This window comes from Cydia amplana, chromosome 19 (genome assembly GCF_948474715.1).
Source record: "Cydia amplana chromosome 19, ilCydAmpl1.1, whole genome shotgun sequence".
Lineage (NCBI taxonomy): Eukaryota > Metazoa > Arthropoda > Insecta > Lepidoptera > Tortricidae > Cydia > Cydia amplana.
The window spans coordinates 3,457,229-3,476,788 of NC_086087.1; the positions used below are offsets into that span (position 1 = coordinate 3,457,229).

At 36.1% G+C, this 19,560-nt stretch overlaps 1 protein-coding gene across 1 annotated transcript in view; it reads left to right on the forward strand.

Moving 5' to 3' along the window:
• The window catches only part of LOC134657252 (fatty acid synthase-like), a 31,561-nt gene extending 12,490 nt beyond the window's left edge, over positions 1-19,071 (forward strand). The window contains exons 4-7 of the mRNA XM_063512827.1: positions 12,462-12,582; positions 15,004-15,207; positions 16,977-17,093; positions 18,754-19,071. Of these exons, the coding sequence (XP_063368897.1) occupies positions 12,462-12,582; positions 15,004-15,207; positions 16,977-17,093; positions 18,754-18,946 (635 nt within the window). The 3' untranslated portion in view covers positions 18,947-19,071. The remainder of the gene's footprint in view (positions 1-12,461; positions 12,583-15,003; positions 15,208-16,976; positions 17,094-18,753) is intronic.
• The last annotated feature ends 489 nt before the right edge of the window (positions 19,072-19,560 follow it).

Sequence of the window (19,560 nt, forward strand, 5' to 3'; positions counted from 1 at the left end):
ATAGGCTTTGTTCTCAAAAAATCACAAAAATATTTAAAAAAAATCACAAAACAAAGCTTTAAAAATACATTTCACGAAAATTATTTCAAAAATGATCGGTTTTTTCGTTGGCCAACATACACTGGGCCGGTTTATTTTTGAATTTATTTATTTTGACATAATATTATCTTTCGGCGCAAATACCAACAAAAGCTAGATAACACAGTTATTTAAAATAATATAGCGATCCTCACGTGTCGAGCCCGTTGTAAAATTTCATCGCCCGCCCATTACGCTTTTTTATGAAATCCCACAAAAATCCCAACATTTCTTCCTTGTTTTTTCCTATGCAAATTGTTTTACGGGTAACGTGGCCTTTTTGTAGGCTTCCGAAAAATATAGAATTTTTCAAGTAAATTCCTGTGAGCTTCCGTTTAAAACGTTTACGCAGAAGCTGCAAAGTGATACAGTCAGCAGCAGAAGTTGTTATGCGGACGTGGTGTTGACGCGACTTTATTTTTAAGACATAAGAGCGTGTCAAGGTAATTTTGAACACCTCGCCCGCTTAGCAACTTCTGCTGCTGACTGTACAAAGACAACACGTGAAATTAGTAGCCCCCCTGGTGCCTCCTGTCTCCATCATCAGATCAGCTCGATGGTATCATAATATTGCATTGTCACCCAACTTACATATACAAATTTTCAGCTTCATTGGAAGTCGGGAAGTGGTCAAATTTAACTTGCAAGATTTGACCCTAACACACACATAGATAGGTACCTTGCAAGTTAAATAAAAGCTTGTAAAAACTAGACGTCTTTGACCAACTCACAATACAACAAATCAAAATATTTCATTGAATAATTTGATTGTTTCCCGATGTTGTGTATTAAAATTACTAACGAATCTTCACAAAAAATTCCTTTCCTTCGTCTGGTTCCATATAATGCATAGTCAAAAGAATTAGGTACCTCTATCCGCAACGACAATCGAAATTGCAGGCATCTGTCTCTGTCTCTCCAATTACACCTTCATTGGAGTAAAAAGAAAGGTTTTTAGCGGTAGCCCCTCAGGTGAAAAGGCAAAACCAGAAATCCAGGGTTCATCGTTCCGTAAGAAGGATTCCGTAACTTATGTACGCAACCCTGAACTGGCCCAATTAAAGTGTCGTTTGCGGTCTAATTTAGTGCTCCCTGAACGAATGGACCGAACGGAACGAACGGGTGAATGGATTCGAGAATGGTTTCGTTATTGTCTTGTGAAGCAATTGAAAGTATTTCAATTGCGTCTTTTTGTAAGATTTTACTTTGATTAACACGAGTGTTTTGGGCAGTTTAAATTAAGCTTTAAACTGTAAGTCATAGTTATTAACATAGGCACTACGTTTGAAAAAGCAAAAATGTTTTTTTCTACATTTCTTCTACTTACAGTAGGTAAAGAGCCCATTAACGTGCACACAGCTCCACTGCTAAATAATCGTGATTATTTAAAAAATTTAACGAAAGATATTTAAAAGAGGGCCGCTACGTACTAAGTATATCTTGTATTAAAGTACCTTTTGAATACATCAAACTAGTTTCTATGTTGCTGGATTCGTCAATCTATAAACTCAAAACAAAAACGGCCGTTTTAACTTTGGACGCATAGATTGACGAATCCAGCAACATAGAAACTAGTTTGATGTAATCATGTAATTATTAATTTGAATGTTAGTAACACTAACAACACAGTACTCTTAATAGGTACCTTAATAACTTGACTTGTAATAATTATCACTACACAGTATAAAACAAAATCGCTTCCCGCTGTCTGTTTGTCCCTATGTATGCTTAGAATCTTAGATCTTTAAAACTACGCAACGGATTGTGATGCGGGTTTTTAGGGTTCCGTAGCCAAATGGCAAAAAACGGAACCCTTATAGATTCGTCATGTCTGTCTGTCTGTCTGTCCGTCTGTCCGTCTGTCTGTCCGTCCGTATGTCACAGCCACTTTTCTCCGAAACTATAAGAACTATACTGTTGAAACTTGGTAAGTAGATGTATTCTGTGAACCGCATTAAGATTTTCACACAAAAATAGAAAAAAAACAATAAATTTTTGGGGTTCCCCATACTTCGAACTGAAACTCAAAATTTTTTTTTTCTACAAACCCATACGTGTGGAGTATCTATGGATAGGTCTTCAAAAATGATATTGAGGTTTCTAATATCATTTTTTTCTAAACTGAATAGTTTGCGCGAGAGACACTTCCAAAGTGGTAAAATGTGTGTCCCCCCCCCTGTAACTTCTAAAATAAGAGAATGATAAAACTAAAAAAAAATATATGATGTACATTACCATGTAAACTTCCACCGAAAATTGGTTTGAACGAGATCTAGTAAGTAGTTTTTTTTTATACGTCATAAATCGCCTAAATACGGAACCCTTCATGGGCGAGTCCGACTCGCACTTGGCCGCTTTTTTTAAAATAGATAGAGTGATTCAAAAGGAAGGTTTATGTATAATTTTTTAACCCGTGCGAAGCCGGGGCGGGTCGCTAGTTTAAAAATATTATAAATAAATGGATATGAGTAAGAAAAGGCACGCGACCGTTTTACAATAAAAATATCTAATTTAATTGGTAAAAGTCCCCCGAATACTTTACGTTGTTTTTAAGGCTTTATATGGGAAAAAGAATACGTGTCTGTTAAAACATATTTTTTTTTCTCATATTTTCCTGTTTACAAAAATTGCGTTTACCCAAGTGGCAATATTTTCATTCTACTGTATGATTCTTATTCGTATTATTTGAGAGTACGTTCAGGTTACATTGAATTGCAATATATAAATATTATTATTACCACATACATGTAAATAAAATAAAATAAAAAACAGAATACAACAACGGTTATTTTAGATTATTTTTTTTACTTTTAATTTATTTTTGTTGTATTGTGGATTCAATAGACATATTTCATGGTAAATACATATTTTAATTTTCTTCTTGGGAAGCTTTTGCTAATTACCTACTACTGCGCGTTGTAAGCTTTATTCAACTTATTCTGGATATATTTTTGTAGCATTTGTTTACTTATATATGCCTCGCTGAAGCAGTAAAACGAGTTGTATACCTATATATTTAAAATTCAAAAGTGTTTTAAGTTTTTTTTTTAACAACACACGTGTGACACCTAAAAAGGCACTGTGTAACCATTTACCAAATGAAAAAGTTTTATAAGTTTCTGTGGTTTTGCAGACAGATTCCATTTGCTACACAACTCCCCAGGTATCATTATATTCTGAAGTCTCTAGTGTGGGATTTATAAAGTTTTAAACAAAGACAAACAAAGAAATGCTTTTATCACGTAAACTTCATACTACCAACCGGCAAACTACGAAGTACCTACTTGGTTTTTATTACTACATCTTATACCTTTAAACGAGCAATTCTTGCATATTTATTTATTTATATATATATATATTTCGGGGATCTCGGAAACGGCTCTAACGATTTCGATGAAATTTGGTATATGGGGGTTTTCGGGGGCGAAAAATCGATCTAGCTAGGTCTTATCTCTGGGAAAACGTTATTTTTAAAGATTTTACATGTTTTCCGAGCAAAGCTCTGTCTCCCAGATATTGATATAAATATATTAAAACGTGACACTCACGTATTTTAAGCAAAAAGCTGAGAATCGTACCCATTGCCCATACCGATTATAAAATTCTTGTGCATGTTTTTGTATGATAGTCTTTGTGAAATGAATGTGTATATTGTTTTTCTCTCGTGTTTTTTTTTTGGGTACTTGTGGTAATAAGACATTTGTTTTACTCGAAGATTGCTCGCTCTATAACGAGGAGCTTCAACGGGAGCACGCATTAGTGGAGCGATACAGACTGCTGATGTCAGAGTCAGTTATTAAAATGAAATTTAAAGGATCAATATTAATAATATTTTCATGAAACGAATTGGACAGAGCATTTATAGTTCGTTTTTTTAGCATTAGAAAGAACTTGAAAGAAGGTAAACGATTTTGACATGCCTTTTAATTGAAAAACACTTTTTAAAAATCAATAACTATGAAAGCAGAAGACTATAAAAGATCGTATTAGATTCATAATTGTTACATATTTGCCGTAACATATTTTTAAAATGTGTTTTTCAATTAAAAGACACATCAAGATTATTTACCTTATTTCTAATGCTAAAAAAACGAACTATAAAATAGGATCGCACCGCGAATCGGTCCGTTTTGACTTTTGCCGTTTTCCCGGCTAGTACTTATCAAGTACCATTAATATCGGCTTTGCCTCCTCGGAGACCGCATTTCCACTGTAATGTAATAAATTGGACCGCGATTGTACATCTTACATACTCTTGAACTACAGTACAGTCGCCATCAGATATATCGGAGCGGCTAAGGCGCTCACAAATATCTGAACACGCCTCTGTTGTCAGGGCGATAGAGTGCGTGTTCAGATATTGTGAACACCTTGGCCGCTCCGATATATCTGGCGACTGTACATACGTGGGCCACTATTTACAATTGTACACTAAGTACCTACTCTTTTTTTCTGATTTGAGAATTATTATGTTCTTTCTACTCAGAATCACGAGCTCTACCAATCGTCACATCTTTCTTACCTTCAATTCCGTTACCGCCATAAAAGTTCCTATGAAAATGGTAACAGAATGGAAAAAATATCTTGAGACACTTTTTATCCCTTATTTATAAGAATCGAAAGAGCTCGTGATTTCTAGTAGAAATAACAAAAAATTCGAAACTAGAAAAAAAAGTTGGCGTAAAATATAGTAGGTACTTTTGCTCTAAAATTAACTCCAAATATGAAAATTTAAATAAACCGAGTTATAGTAGACCGCATTGGGCTAGCGTGGGGACTATAGCCCGAGCCCTCTCGCGCATGAGAGGAGGCCTGTGCCCAGCAGTGGGACGTATAAAGGCTGAATTATTATTATTATTATCCTTTTATTCAATTAGGGTCTTAGGTTAGGGTTTTACAATGTGAGTATAAAAGTAAAATATAAAAACACTTACAAAACATTACAAAAAAATATATAAACACATTATAAAAAACCTAACCTATTATTATTATTATTATATAGTAGACCATCACATCACTACTATCATGTTGTCACTACATAGTATAAAACAAAGTCGCTTCCCGCTGTCTGTCTGTCCCTATTTATGCTTAGGTCTCTAAAATTACGCAACGGATTTTGATGCGTTTTTTTTAAATAAATAGATAGAGTGATTCAAGAGGAAGGTTTATGTATAATTTGTTAACACGTGCGAAGCCGGGTCGGGTCGCTAGTAACAAATAAAATGGCCTTCCTTTGGTGTGATAAACGGCCCATTTATAAGATTACAGAACGAATGATGTACTCGACGGACGCGGACTTTTCCAATAATTAAGATCGGACGTGGGACGACTATTTGTCTTGAGATACTGTTATAGTTATTCGTGTTATTACAGCTTGCCTTCTCTAATCATTAGGCATACATACTCACTAGTAAATCATAGTAGGTTTCTTTGCGTATAATGTAACTAGCTGTTGCCCGCGACTTCGTACGCGTGGATTTGTATATTGGTGGTTATATATTCTACATAAGCTTTACAGCAAACATTATGCAGCAAAAGATAGCAGTAGGGACTGTTAATCATTTGTTAATTATTATACACAACCTGGCTACGAAGTTTCAAGCCCCTAACTGAATAAAATTGTTCTCGATATAATCCCTCCCAACCCCCAGCATATTTTCAAGTCCACTATTTAGTAAAACCTACTACCTAACTACCTATTTACGAAGTTTGAAGTACAACTCTCTACCAACTTTCAACCCCTTCTTAAACCTTTTAGGGGATGAATTTTTAAAGAAGCTGAAATTACTTTTCATGAATTCTAATAATATGCCTTTATACAACGATTCAAGTCCCGCACTCAAATAAATGTTTGACCTCCATACAAATTTTCAACCCCTTTTTTACCAACTTGAAGGATGAATTTTCAAAAATACCGAAATTACTTTTCTGGTATTCTAATAATATGCCTTTATATAAAGATTCAAGTCCCGCACACAAAAAAATGTTTGATCTCCATACAAACTTTCAACCCCTATTTAATCCTTTTAAGGGATGAATTTTTAAAAACGCTGAAATCAGTTTTATTGTATTGTTATAATATGCCCTTATACAAAGAATCAAGTCCCGCACTCAAAAAAATATTTGATGTGCATACAAACTTTCAACCCCTTTTTCACCACCTAGGGGATGAATTTTCAAAAACGCTGAAATTACTTTTCGTGTATTCTAATAATATGTCTTTATGCAAAGATTCAAGTCCCGCACTCAAAAGAATGTTTGATCTCCATACAAACTTTCAACCCCTATTTTCCACCTTGGGGGATGAATTTTCAAAAACGCTGAAATGACTTTTCTTGTATTCTTATAATATGCCCTTATACAAAGATTCAAGTCCCGCACTCGAAAAAATATTTGATGTGCATACAAAATTTCAACCCCTTTTTCACCACCTTGGGGGATGAATTTTCAAAAACGCTGAAATTAGTTTTCTTCCCTTTTATTATAATACCTTTTTACGAAGTTTCAAGTTCCTAGCTTACAATAAAATTTGAACCCCAAGACAAACTTTCATCCCGTTTTTAACCCCCTTAAACCTTTAGTATTATATTATAGAGATTTGGCATGATTTTAGATTTATGATTTTTTTTTATTTTATCTCTGTTCTAATAAATCTACTTTGGCAATTAGGTATGTTTGAGTCTAAATCAGTCCTCTGGTGGATAATAAAGACGATAACATACATAATATTAAAAATTAATTGTAATGATATCAAATGAAAATAATATGTTAAATGACAAAAAAAAAAGCCATGAGCATGTCGGGCTATGCAGTGTAGGGTTCCGTAGTTACCCTTACGTCACAATAGGCTAAACTGGAGCTATTCGTATAGAAGATTGTTAACAAAGAGATGAAATGATGCTTGGTGCCTTTCACCCGAGTTGAACAATCTACTTTTCATATCGAATACGAGACAACCAAAAAGACACGTTAAATTACTTACTTTTTAATTTTTTACTTTCGTCGTTTGTCAATCGTCAACGGCAATGACTCATTCAGCCAATGATGATGAGTTCCTTATAGGTGGAGGTATATTGTTCCAGCAGTCGGCAGAGTAACTCGGTGTAAGTACTTGTAATATTAACAATTTTATAGACCTATGCAGTCTGAAATAAATATATTGAATTGAATTAAATTTAAGACTGCAACGAAATGCTGCGGTGCTGTCCCAAGGGCAAAGTAGACAAATAGCTCCCCTAATATGGCGTTGTGAAAAAGTTAACTTTTCATAAAGGTAGAGGGGTAATTTACTGCCAATCTTGTAGATCCGTGGAACCTGCGTAGTATCTTTGATGCCGATTCTACATTTTCGTATGTAACGCCTCACCTGCTCCACACACTGAATCACTTTTAGAAACCCCCATCCATAATGAGGGCAATCTGTTTGATCCTTAGATTGAATTCTCGGTCATTGGGCGGCAATTCCTTTCCAGCCTTAAGTCCTTTCACATTAACCCCCCATTGAGAGTAGCGAGTGGTTTTTGTATTTAGAAATGGCGACGGTGGGAATACGAATTGACATTTCACAAATGTAATTGGGTAATTTACTGGGAATTTTCAATATTTCTCTTTTGCCGTTTCTTTTCTTTCATTTAACGTGTTTAGGAGTGTGATTTTTGGGAAACGATTTACACGTATTTCTTTTATATTTAGAGAAGCAAACAGTAACGGAGGGAATAGTCAAGATGTAAATCGTACATCGACAAACGCCAAATAAAAGGCAAAAATGTATCGTGGTGATACGTTACAAAAAATCACGTAGGTACAGTCGCCATCAGACATATCGGAGCGGCCAAGGTGTTCACAATATCTGAACACGCACTCTACGCCCTGAAAATAGTCTTGTTCAGATATTTGTGAGCGCCTTAGCCACTCCGATATATCTGATGGCGTCTGTACCATATTTTTAGTTACAATTGTAGTATAGTTTCATTGGCGTTTTCTTTCAACTATTGTCATCTTGGCTAGGTCCCCTGAACATAAACAAATTCCCATCACTTCACTACATAGTATAAAATAAAGTCGCTTCCCGCTGTCGGTCCGTCTGTATGTATGCTTAGATCTTTAAAACTACGCAACGGATTATGATGCGGTTTTTTGTAATAGATAGAGTGATTCAAGAGGAAGGTTTATCTATAATTTGTTAACCCGTGCGAAGCCGGTGCGGGTCGCTAGTTAAATATAATCTTTACTTATAACCTACAAGCCACACTAAGTAAAGCACACCCTAAAAATAAAACCTCATCACTGACACAAACAAACTCCAAAGTAAAATTTGCTTCGCCATTTTTCCATAAAACCCCAAAGTTATCCGCAGCCCTATCTCCAAATCCATTAGAGATATAACTGGTGATATAACTTTGTATAACTGGTGATTATAACTCAATATTGCCGACCACTCGGCTTACCATTCAAATTTCTTCATTTTATATTCGGTGCTGGGGTGCGATTTTCGTTAGCTTTGTTTAATAAAGTCCTTTAACCGACTTTGTAGAATGGGACTTGACACAACGAACTTGAAGTAGTTGGAATATTTTGCATGTTCTAGATAATATACCTGCTTACACGGAATATTTCCTACAAAGTGAATCTATTTTGTCTTTAGAAATGTTAGTTTACAAACTTACCCCAACGCACCTTATTGGGGTAACTTCGTTGCTATAACTTCAACTTCAAAACTAGATTAATGGAGAGATGTGACAAACAATTGTGTAAAACTACCAAAAAATGCATGCATCCAAACTACTAGATAGTATACAATAGTCAAGGTCATTTGACGAATGGACGCGATGGGTTATCACTACATAGTATAAAACAAAGTCGCTTCCCGCTGTCTGTCTGTCCCTATGTATGCTTAGATCTTTAAAACTACGCAACGGATTATGATGCTGTTTTTTAGGGTTCCGTAGCCAAATGGCAAAAAACGGAACCCTTATAGATTCGTCATGTCTGTCTGTCCGTCTGTCCGTCTGTCTGTCCGTCCGTATGTCACAGCCACTTTTCTCCGAAACTATAAGAACTATACTGTTGAAACTTGGTAAGTAGATGTATTCTGTAAACCGCATTAAGATTTTCACACAAAAATAGAAAAAAACAAAAAATTTTTGGGGTTCCCCATACTTCGAACTGAAACTCAAAAATTTTTTTTTCATCAAACCCATACGTGTAGGGTATCTATGGATAGGTCTTCAAAAATGATATTGAGGTTTCTAATATAATTTTTTTCTAAACTGAATAGTTTGCGCGAGAGACACTTCCAAAGTGGTAAAATGTGTGTGTCCCCCCCTGTAACTTCTAAAATAAGAGAATGATAAAACCAAAAAAAATATATGATGTACATTACCATGTAAACTTCCACCGAAAATTGGTTTGAACGAGATCTAGTAAGAAGTTTTTTTTTAATACGTCATAAATCGCCTAAATACGGAACCCTTCATGGGCGAGTCCGACTCGCACTTGGCCGCTTTTTTAATAGATAGAGTGATTCAAGAGGAAGGTTTATGTATAATTTGTTAACCCGTGCGAAGTCGGGGCGGGTCGCTAGTTACTATTTAAAACGCTATTTTTTATGTTATCAAAGCAATAGGTATCCACCCTACTTTATTATGACTATTCTTATTAGCTAACTTATTTGCCTTGGGTCCGACTAGAAGCCGAATTTAATTGCCCCAGTACCGAGCATTCCTTCAGCTAGGGACGCGATAAGTCGAGATTCAAATTCGTAGCTTCGAGAACGTTTTCTTCGTAACTTCGTTAAGTTTTTAGCTGTTTTATTCTACTCCTTTATTAGAAACTTTGTAGCTCGTTAAGTAATTAAGTTTATTAAATTACGTTGAACAGTAGGTTTATTGAGTTTCGTACCGAAATTGGAAAAAATGTATCGAATTCCAGATCTTATTCAAGAGTCATACGAATTTTGAAATATTTAATAAAATAAATTAAAAGTGGAAAAATTCACTGTATTACGTTCCACCCAAGACAGTGAATTTTTACAGTTTTAATATTATTTCTAAGCTTAATAGCATCGTTCGCAGAGAGTTCGCAGACGTTTCTGCTTAATAGAAAATAAATTTAATAAATATGTCCCAACCCTACACAATCATGAAAGCGCTCTAATATTGCTGGCTGTGTTAGCAGATTATCATTTCGCTGGAATCATTTCGGCGCCGCCAGCGAAATGATAATCTGATGTAATGTGTCAGCTAATGGAATACTGGAACGGAAGAAACGAAAGCGACGTCATCTGTCGGAATTTAAACGAAATTTCGATATTCTACAGAATTAATATCGTATTCCGGGTAGATTAGAAATTCAATTTCGAGATAATGTTAGCTAACTTGTTTATTTTCGGAGGGATATATACCTAAGTAATTGATATTTTATGTTGTTTTGATAAAGTCGTTTGGGTGAGAGACAATGAGTAATTGTATAACTTTTTTTTGTGGAAATTTCAATTAAAATTTGAACGTTTAGGTTTAGATACCTAAAAATGAGCATATCTCATATTCGAACTTAAAAATTGTATTTACATTGAATTTTTTTTTGCATAACAGCAATAAAATATTTTGTTACTATTTTCATAAAAACGGAGCTTGCGGTATATTATTTACCTGTTTTTACTTATGTTCAATTATTTTTTTAATTACCGTAAAATGGGGTGAGTAGGGTCAAAACTGAAATTCAAACCTCGATAACATTTTATTTTTACATATGAAAACTGAATGGTGTATATGTCGTAGTCAGATTGTATAATCCGCCGTATTACATTACGGCTAGCCATTTTACAAAACAGGGGCGTTTTGAAATGCGGCGGTTCGACGATTAGCCGGATTGTCATTGCGATACGTTCTTCAATAAGGCGGCCTACGTTTAGCCGCATCGTATCTACTATTTAGATTGTAGAGTGACCATTGTTTCGGTCGCCTACGTAACCGGAGTTTGACAATGTTTGCAATTTAATTTATTTTTACCATGGTCCCACCGCACTACATGTGTTTCTTTTCCAAAACATTTCCTTCACAACTTAAATAGACGGAGCCCCGCAAGCGGGGCTCCTATTTCTGGGCGGTTTGCCCTTCGGGCATCTGAAGCTACCTAACGAACCTAACCTACTTACCTACCTACGCTTTTTTCCCCAAAGTGTAATGTTTTCACGGACGTCTCACTAAATCAATAGCTAGGTAGGTTAGGTTCATTAGGTAGCTTCAGATGCCCGAAGGGCAAACCGCTCAGAAATAGTTACCGAAACTTAACCGTCTAGTTAAGTTGCGAAGGAAATGTTTTTTGAAAAGAAACAGTCCGACGAACTCCAGATTTGATGGACACCCCAGCGTTTTTCATAGTTTGTTGTTGTTATGTCAGGCAGCGCCACGAGTGTTAAAAATGGGAACTAAAAACTGTCAAAGCGGCGGCTAATGTCTCGCTGTCTTGAAGAATGTATGGCGCCGAATACATTCCGGCGGATTTTCATTCAGCCGCATTCAATCCGGCTAATCGTCGAACCGCCGCATTTCAAAACGCCCCTGTTTTGTAAAACGGCTAGCCGTAATGTAATACGGCGGATTATACAATCCGACTGCGACATATATAATAAGTGTTCCGGACGTTTGTATTTTAGTTTTTATTTTATTTTGGGTAGTTCCATTTCATAACTTTGACGATAAAGAGGAAAACCTACCTCACCCCGTAGTGCCTCGTATTTGGGGCGAGAGGGGTTTTCATACAAAGGTGATTTTGGAAGATTGTTAAATCGATTTTTTTTTATTATGCGTATTACTATAGCTCCATTTTAAATTACAATTAAATACATTATTTTTGAAGCAGTAGCCTTAAAATCCCTTCTCACCCCCCTCTCAAACCTTCTCTCCCCATTCATAACCCACCTCTCCCCGCGAAACTTACTCACCCCGTTTTACGGTAGTTACTTACTCAATGAGGTCGGCTATATTTTTTTAGTGCATCTGAATTGTGTTTCTGCAAAATTTCATGAATATCAAATATGATAAAGAATACAAACATGAGAAAAATGTTACCTATATAAGTACCTATAACAATTTATTTTTATAATTTTTATACGGAGTCGCTGTCACGTTAAATGTTTTGACACAGTTATTTGAAAGAGTAGGTAGCATTAATTGACTTATTACCTAATTTAGAAATATAAGATATATAACATTCGAGTAATAAAAATACGGTAAAAACTTAATTTTTAATTTTTTGTTTCAATTACGTCAACCAAAAGAGACTTGAACAAACTGTCATAAGGACCATCATTACGCGAGAGGTATTGTTGATTATAAGACCTCACTTCACTCGGTCATTAATGTGTGTTGTGTTGTCCCCAGGTGTGAACCCCAAAGAGCTAAAGAACGAGAAAGTTGGCGTGTTCGTGGGCGCCTGCTTCTCCGAATCGGAAAAAACATGGTTCTACGAGAAGATGCAGGTCAACGGATTTGGTATCACTGGGTGAGTATTCTAATAGTTATGCCTACGACATTGACGTCGAAAAACTAACCCGCAGACTCCTTATTACTTCTGTGTAAAGTTTCAAATCCAATATCAGCCCCTTATGACTTAATTACCGTGTTAAAAAAAGAATCTTTATCTATTTCAAATGTATACAGTAACCTAAAAACGAATTTTCTAGGACTCCAAACTTACTAGCAATTTAAAAAGTCACCTCCCATTAAACGGATAAACTATTTTAAGTACTTACTCCGAGCCAGCAATTATATTTTTCCAAGATTGAACTCTGCAGCCCAACTTTTCCGGCCCGCTTGACATTATTGGAAGCGACGGGCGTTCCGGCTTCGATTCAAGTTGAAAACTTTAAGCTTTGTGTATAAGAGTGCAAGGCAAAAGGTGTTTTGGGAACAATAATAAGGAAGGATTTATAATTTAATAAAGTAAAGATATTTACTTTAAAAAATTGGTGTTTAATTATAACTGACTATTTAAGTTCAAAAATAGTTAGCAAGCCTAAAATGTTATACTTTATTTTCGTCATTTAACATAAATGTTAGTCAGTTATAATTAAACAACAATTTTCTAAAAATATCAGAGCAGAATACATTTGTTTACTATATTATGTATAGCTATGTTTTCATTCCTACCTGTTCACATGCAATTTTATTAATGCACTCGCTAGTTAACTTTAAACACAATTTTATCACTGCGCTCACTAGTATAAGTCTATACTTAAGTTTATATTTATAAGTGCACGTTTCTCATGTAAGTGAATTACTGTTATTCTTTTTGAGAAAATAAAATATCTTTAAACCGATATTACGGGCAAAATTATTAATTAAATTTAACTCTAGAAATTGTTATTAACAAATCCCTTTATTCAATTACGTTACACCGAAATTGATACAAAATCCTTCTCAACTAAATAGTCAGTTTCTAACAACTAAATTGAAAATAATATATAAAATCTACGAAATGAATTATTTTGATAAACCATGTCTAAGAACCTTTGCTAAAGAACCTACTTTCAAATAAAAAATCGCATCCAAATCGGTTTACTCGTTTAACAGCTACGGTGCCAAGGACAGACACACACATATTGCGGCCAACCTTATACCTAAACCTAACACTCTTTGAGTCAGGCGTTAAATATGATCAACGGCTTAATATGGTTGCGTTATAATCATTCAACATTGAGACCGAGATTTTATAACGAGTTGTAGATAGACGATAAAATTGCGACCATCATGTGTACCAAGAATTTTTACAATACCTACATAAAGTCAAACCAAGTTAATTTGTATGGATTTGCAATGAAAAAGTGTGTCAATATCATCATTTATGTCAAACTTCTATGAAAATATGACGTTTTTAATGACACTCCCCCACTTTGTTATGTTAAAATCGCTGGAAAGTTACCTTACACCTTACACTGACTCTAATCATCTTAGTTTAAATTTTAATTCTCGCGATTATATTCAATTAGATTAATTAACTAAACCGACTACACATAACATTTACGTTGTAACTACTAATGCATTTGCACTGAAATCCTTACCCGACACCTAAAACACACCTTTTGTTTCCACCACACTCAAATATCAACTTAATCCCATTAAACTAAGATCCATTTTCCAAACACGAAGTATAAGTTAGAAGTTTGAATTGAATTGCCTGAGCCTTTGCCTTCAGAGTTGCAGATTAGTTAAAATGCTTTTATAACTCAATATGAAACGCTACAATAGAAATGAGAAACTATGAATCGAAAAGTTATATGAAACCCATTTAGCTTTCGCTTTAGTAACATAAAAGTTACTAATACGTGTTGTTTATGAGAAGGAAAAACTTTATGAAGGGTTGTTTTTGGGAAAACTAAACGTTCTGAATTTTGTAAAATTATTTGCCGTTAATATGATGGAATTATACGTGGTTTTCCGAATACACCGATATTCTAAAGTATTTAGAATTATCCGAATACACTTTACTTTTAGATTGAAAGAAAAACAATATTTACGGTAATAACATTTTATTACTTATAAGTTATTTTAATTTAAAGATTAAAACGGCGTTATTCATAAACGTCTGCAGTTAATCAGCTGGTGGTCGTCGTTTGTCCCTCTCTATGGCATAACGACTAATAGGGACAAACGATGAACATCAACTGATTAAGTTAGTAGCCGTTTATGAATAACGCCAGATGAAATGCTATTTAGGTAGGAATTTGTGTCTAAAATTTTAGTAAACACAGTTTTTTTGTCAGAGCTAAAGAAACTGAATGATTTTCCAGCCAGATAAGTTATAGATAGTTACCCGATGCGCACCCCTGCACAAAAATACATTGCTAGAATGCGCCAATAATACTTTTCCACACCTGTCGAAACTATATCTTACCCATAAATTAACAATCGCCTTTCTCCACAGTTGCTCCCGCGCTATGCTGGCCAACCGCATATCCTACTGGCTCGGCGTCACCGGTCCGTCTTACACGGTGGACTCAGCTTGCTCGAGCTCCCTCTACGCCCTGGAACACGCGTTCAGAGCTATCAGAGATGGCCACTGTGACTCCGCCATCGTCGGTGGCTCCAATCTCTGCCTTCATCCTTACGTCTCACTTCAGTTCTCAAGGTAATTTCGGTCCATCTTACACGGTAGACTCAGCTTGCTCGAGCTCCCTCTACGCCTTGGAACACGCCTTCAGAGCTATCAGAGATGGTCACTGTGACACGGCCATCGTCGGTGGCTCCAATCTCTGCCTGCATCCTTACGTCTCACTTCAGTTCTCAATGTAAATGATCAATGTATTTTAGAACCTCAAAACTAAAGTTTCTCTTCTGATTAGCAGAATGAAGGATCGGCCACAACGATTCTCAAAATACGTCAACGCACCGTAAACACAGTGATGTGGCTCATGCACCACGTTTTTAACCGCCGAATGGTGTGGTCGCGTTCAAACGAACGCTTTGTAATCACTTCTTGCGACAATTTTTGACCGAAGCGTAGCGAAGGTCTACGTTTTGACTCGGGCATTTTGCTTTTGTATGTCCGGATGTTCTCCTCTACAGGTCGCAATTCTTAACCGATTTTCGTGAAATTTTGTGACCGAATTCTATGACTAAATAAAAATTTTTTGTCGATCCGGTTTTTAGAATTTTTTCAAAATGGCGGAGTCGTGATAGCTCCCGCCTAAACAAATAGTCGTATCGGTATCATAAGAGTTTTTTCGTTTTGAGATATGTTTATAGATTAAATGGCCAAAAATTCAGAAAATTTGTATCGCTGGTTTTGGCGATATTTAGATATTTAGTTTTTACTTGAGCTTGAAATTTCGTCAGCTTTAGTAAGAACTATAATGGCGTATTTTGCAAACGTTCGCTTTTTTTGTTTGCATCGGCAGGTCCCTGGTTCCATCCCCAGTAAGTGTACCTATACTCATAACTTTTTGTATTTTTTTTATACTTAAAGTTCGTATAGTTGTTTTTTATTTTGAAAAAATTAAAAATTTCGTATTTTTTATTTATCAAGCGCGGGTTAAGCGTATTCGTTTAATTTTTGTTTGTAGCTTTATGTAGTTTTTAATCTTTTGTTTATATTACATGTACTATACCTATATTTTAATAAATATTTTTGCCAAACATTTATTCAGTTTTAAGCTCTGCTCGCGAGGTCTACAGCTCACAGAGCCACTAGTTTATTTCTTACTAGGGACCGGCTCGGCTTCGCACGGGTTAACAAATTATACATAAACCTTCCTCTTGAATCACTCTATGTATTAAAAAACCGCATCAAAATCAGTTGCTGCGGTTAAAGATCTAAGCATACAATAGGGACAGACAGCGGGAAGCGACTTTATTTATATGTCGGAATCGTGGGCGTATCATACTATCAGGAGCACATCAGGATCTTCAATCATGGATGGCGAGCCCTCGTCAATGAAATACGTTATTCAACTCAGAGTCTTTACTGGATAAGACTGATTACAAATCATAGCACACGTTACACTTCTTATTCAAAGCAAACCAGTGGATTAGACCCAGGAACCGCCACAGACGTCATCTTCTCCCGATCTTTCTCATCATGTTCCCATCTGAAGATTGATTGACAGCATAACTTCAATTGTTCTGGCTATCATTTGTTTTTGACAGCGCACTCTATGACGCCTTGGCGGAACTGCGCCGAACGCCACTCATGTGTACACATAACACCCTAGTTTGCTCTATTTGTCAAAGATTGCGTGATGAAACGCCTCTCCAAGGCGATAGATGGCACAATTAAGTCATTCTCCGACATATATAATATGTAGTGATAGTGATGAAGTGATGATGCCTAACTTGCACAGTTGATTGTTTGATTGTTCAAGAGTATCCAATACTAAATCAAACTTTTCCTTTTGATAGATTGGGAGTATTATCACCTGACGGCCGCTGTAAGAGTTTCGACAACAGTGCCAACGGTTACGCCAGATCAGAAGCCATCGTTGTCGTCTTCCTACAAAAGGCCAAGGATTCTAGAAGGTAAGCCTATTTAGATATATCTAAAAACCTTTGAGAATTTGTTCATACATGTACAACCTACATATGAAATACCCTGAATTGCGTTTCAATAAGTCTTTGTGAAATGTTATGATTTTAAAACATGCAAGTGCAACCAGCGACCATTTCCAAGGATTTGTCGATTATATTTTTAATTATAATAATTATGGATTCTTCTATATGTAGGTACCTACCGTACATATTTCGAGAAAGTTCCAATAGGCTTCCGATCGAATTGTTTGATAAAATACAATATTTTTATTGTAATTATCATCTTTATTTCATTAGCACCGCTCAAAGATTTTTCACTAAGTAAGATAAATAATAATTGGACATTCATTAATAATCATGTCTGTCACTGATAAATTCGGTTAACATTAATGATATAACGCGTAGATTTGAGCGAAACTAGCACTACAATTGATAATTACAGTTTATTTGGATCTAAAATTCTAAAAGTAATAAAACAAAATAATAAAAAGCCTTAAAATAAAATTATAAACTAAATTTAAAATCTAAGCATAAAAATAAACTATAAGTAGATAACAAATTTGGCCCAAATCGCCTTCCATTGGCAGCGTGTCCAGAAGGCTGGCAGCATTGCCACATTATATGGCAATGCTTATCCGCTGTGCTTGATATGACCCAGCCCTCTGGTCACGCGTCAATTCAACTAACCTGCGGCTACATTCCTGAACCCTGTGAGCGCTTTCCCCCCAAGGCCCCATTGTCTCAACTCCAAACGGCTCAAATATGCAACAATTGATAATTCGTTTATTGCAATATGTTTAAGTATAGCAAGCACAACACAATAACACAGCGCTGACAAACGTATAATTTTTAAAATTTTAGGTTTCCGTAGGCACATTGCGCTACATTTCTTAACACCATTTTATAAAGAAAACGTTGCAACTAATCCTTTACGAATTTCAATTTTGATCCTTATTTATACAGAATTAAGCTTGATATTCCTCGTTTATTTACGTTTCAGTTGAAACATTTTATGACTGGATGTAACTTCAACACCCGTCTCACCTGTCATCTTGAATTCAACTATTCTCGTGGAAATGTCTCATCTTGAGAATGAGAACAACATTGCTGTTCTAAGGAAAATGTAGAACTATATAAGAAGCTTATCTATTCGTATTGTAGTCAGCATTTTCTTAAGTCATATTTTCTTTAAGTAGGCTTGGATTTTCTTGAGTAGTATACCATAAAACAGATTGCAATATACATTTATATTGCGAGAAAAAAGGACTGTTATTTGGTAAGCCTTTAAAATGTGGTGGTAAGGTTTTCAAAATGTGTCTCATTATTTGCCTTTTTATATGTATAATTGAAACTTTATTTCTCTACCTATACCTATGAGTTTAATGTTGTGAAATCTACTTTGTATTTAAATTTCTGATTGCCACTTGCACCATTAACCCAGGGTTAATCGGTTAAACCTGGAGTTACCATGGTTACCAGTACAATTTGACGGTTTAATCGGTTAATCCCGGGTTAGTGGGTTGGTGCAAAGTGGCGCTAAGAATGTGTCTCGAAACATTACTTTTAGCAGATAAAGCTTTAGTGCTAGGGCAATTTCACAACCCTTAAAGTATCTATGACCAAGTACTTAATGCACTTTTTTTTTAAACAGAGTATACGCCCAACTGCTGCACGCCAAGACAAACTGTGACGGCTACAAAGAACAGGGTATCACGTACCCCGCCGGGCATATCCAGAAGATGTTGCTTCGGGAGTTCTATGAAGAGTGCTCAGTGCCGCCGCAGAGCATGGAGTTTGTTGAGGCACATGGAACTGGTAAGACTCTTATATTCTGTAAACTGTGACAGCTTCAGAGACAGGGTACCTATCACGTACCCCGCCGGGCATATCCAGAAGATGTTGCTTCGGGAGTTCTATGAAGAGTGCTCAGTGCCGCCGCAGAGCATGGAGTTTGTTGAGGCACATGGAACTGGTAAGACTTTTATATTCTGTAAACTGTGACAGCTTCAGAGACAGGGTACCTATCACGTACCCTGCCGGGCATATCCAGAAGATGTTGCTTCGAGAGTTCTATGAAGAGTGCTCAGTTCCGCCGCAGAGCATGGAGTTTGTTGAGGCACATGGAACTGGTAAGACTTTTATATTCTGTAAACTGTGACAGCTTCAGAGACAGGGTACCTATCACGTACCCTGCCGGGCATATCCAGAAGATGTTGCTTCGAGAGTTCTATGAAGAGTGCTCAGTTCCGCCGCAGAGCATGGAGTTTGTTGAGGCACATGGAACTGGTAAGACTCTTATATTCTGTAAACTGTGACAGCTTCAGAGACAGGGTACCTATCACGTACCCTGCCGGGCATATCCAGAAGATGTTGCTTCGAGAGTTCTATGAAGAGTGCTCAGTGCCGCCGCAGAGCATGGAGTTTGTTGAGGCACATGGAACTGGTAAGACTCTTATAT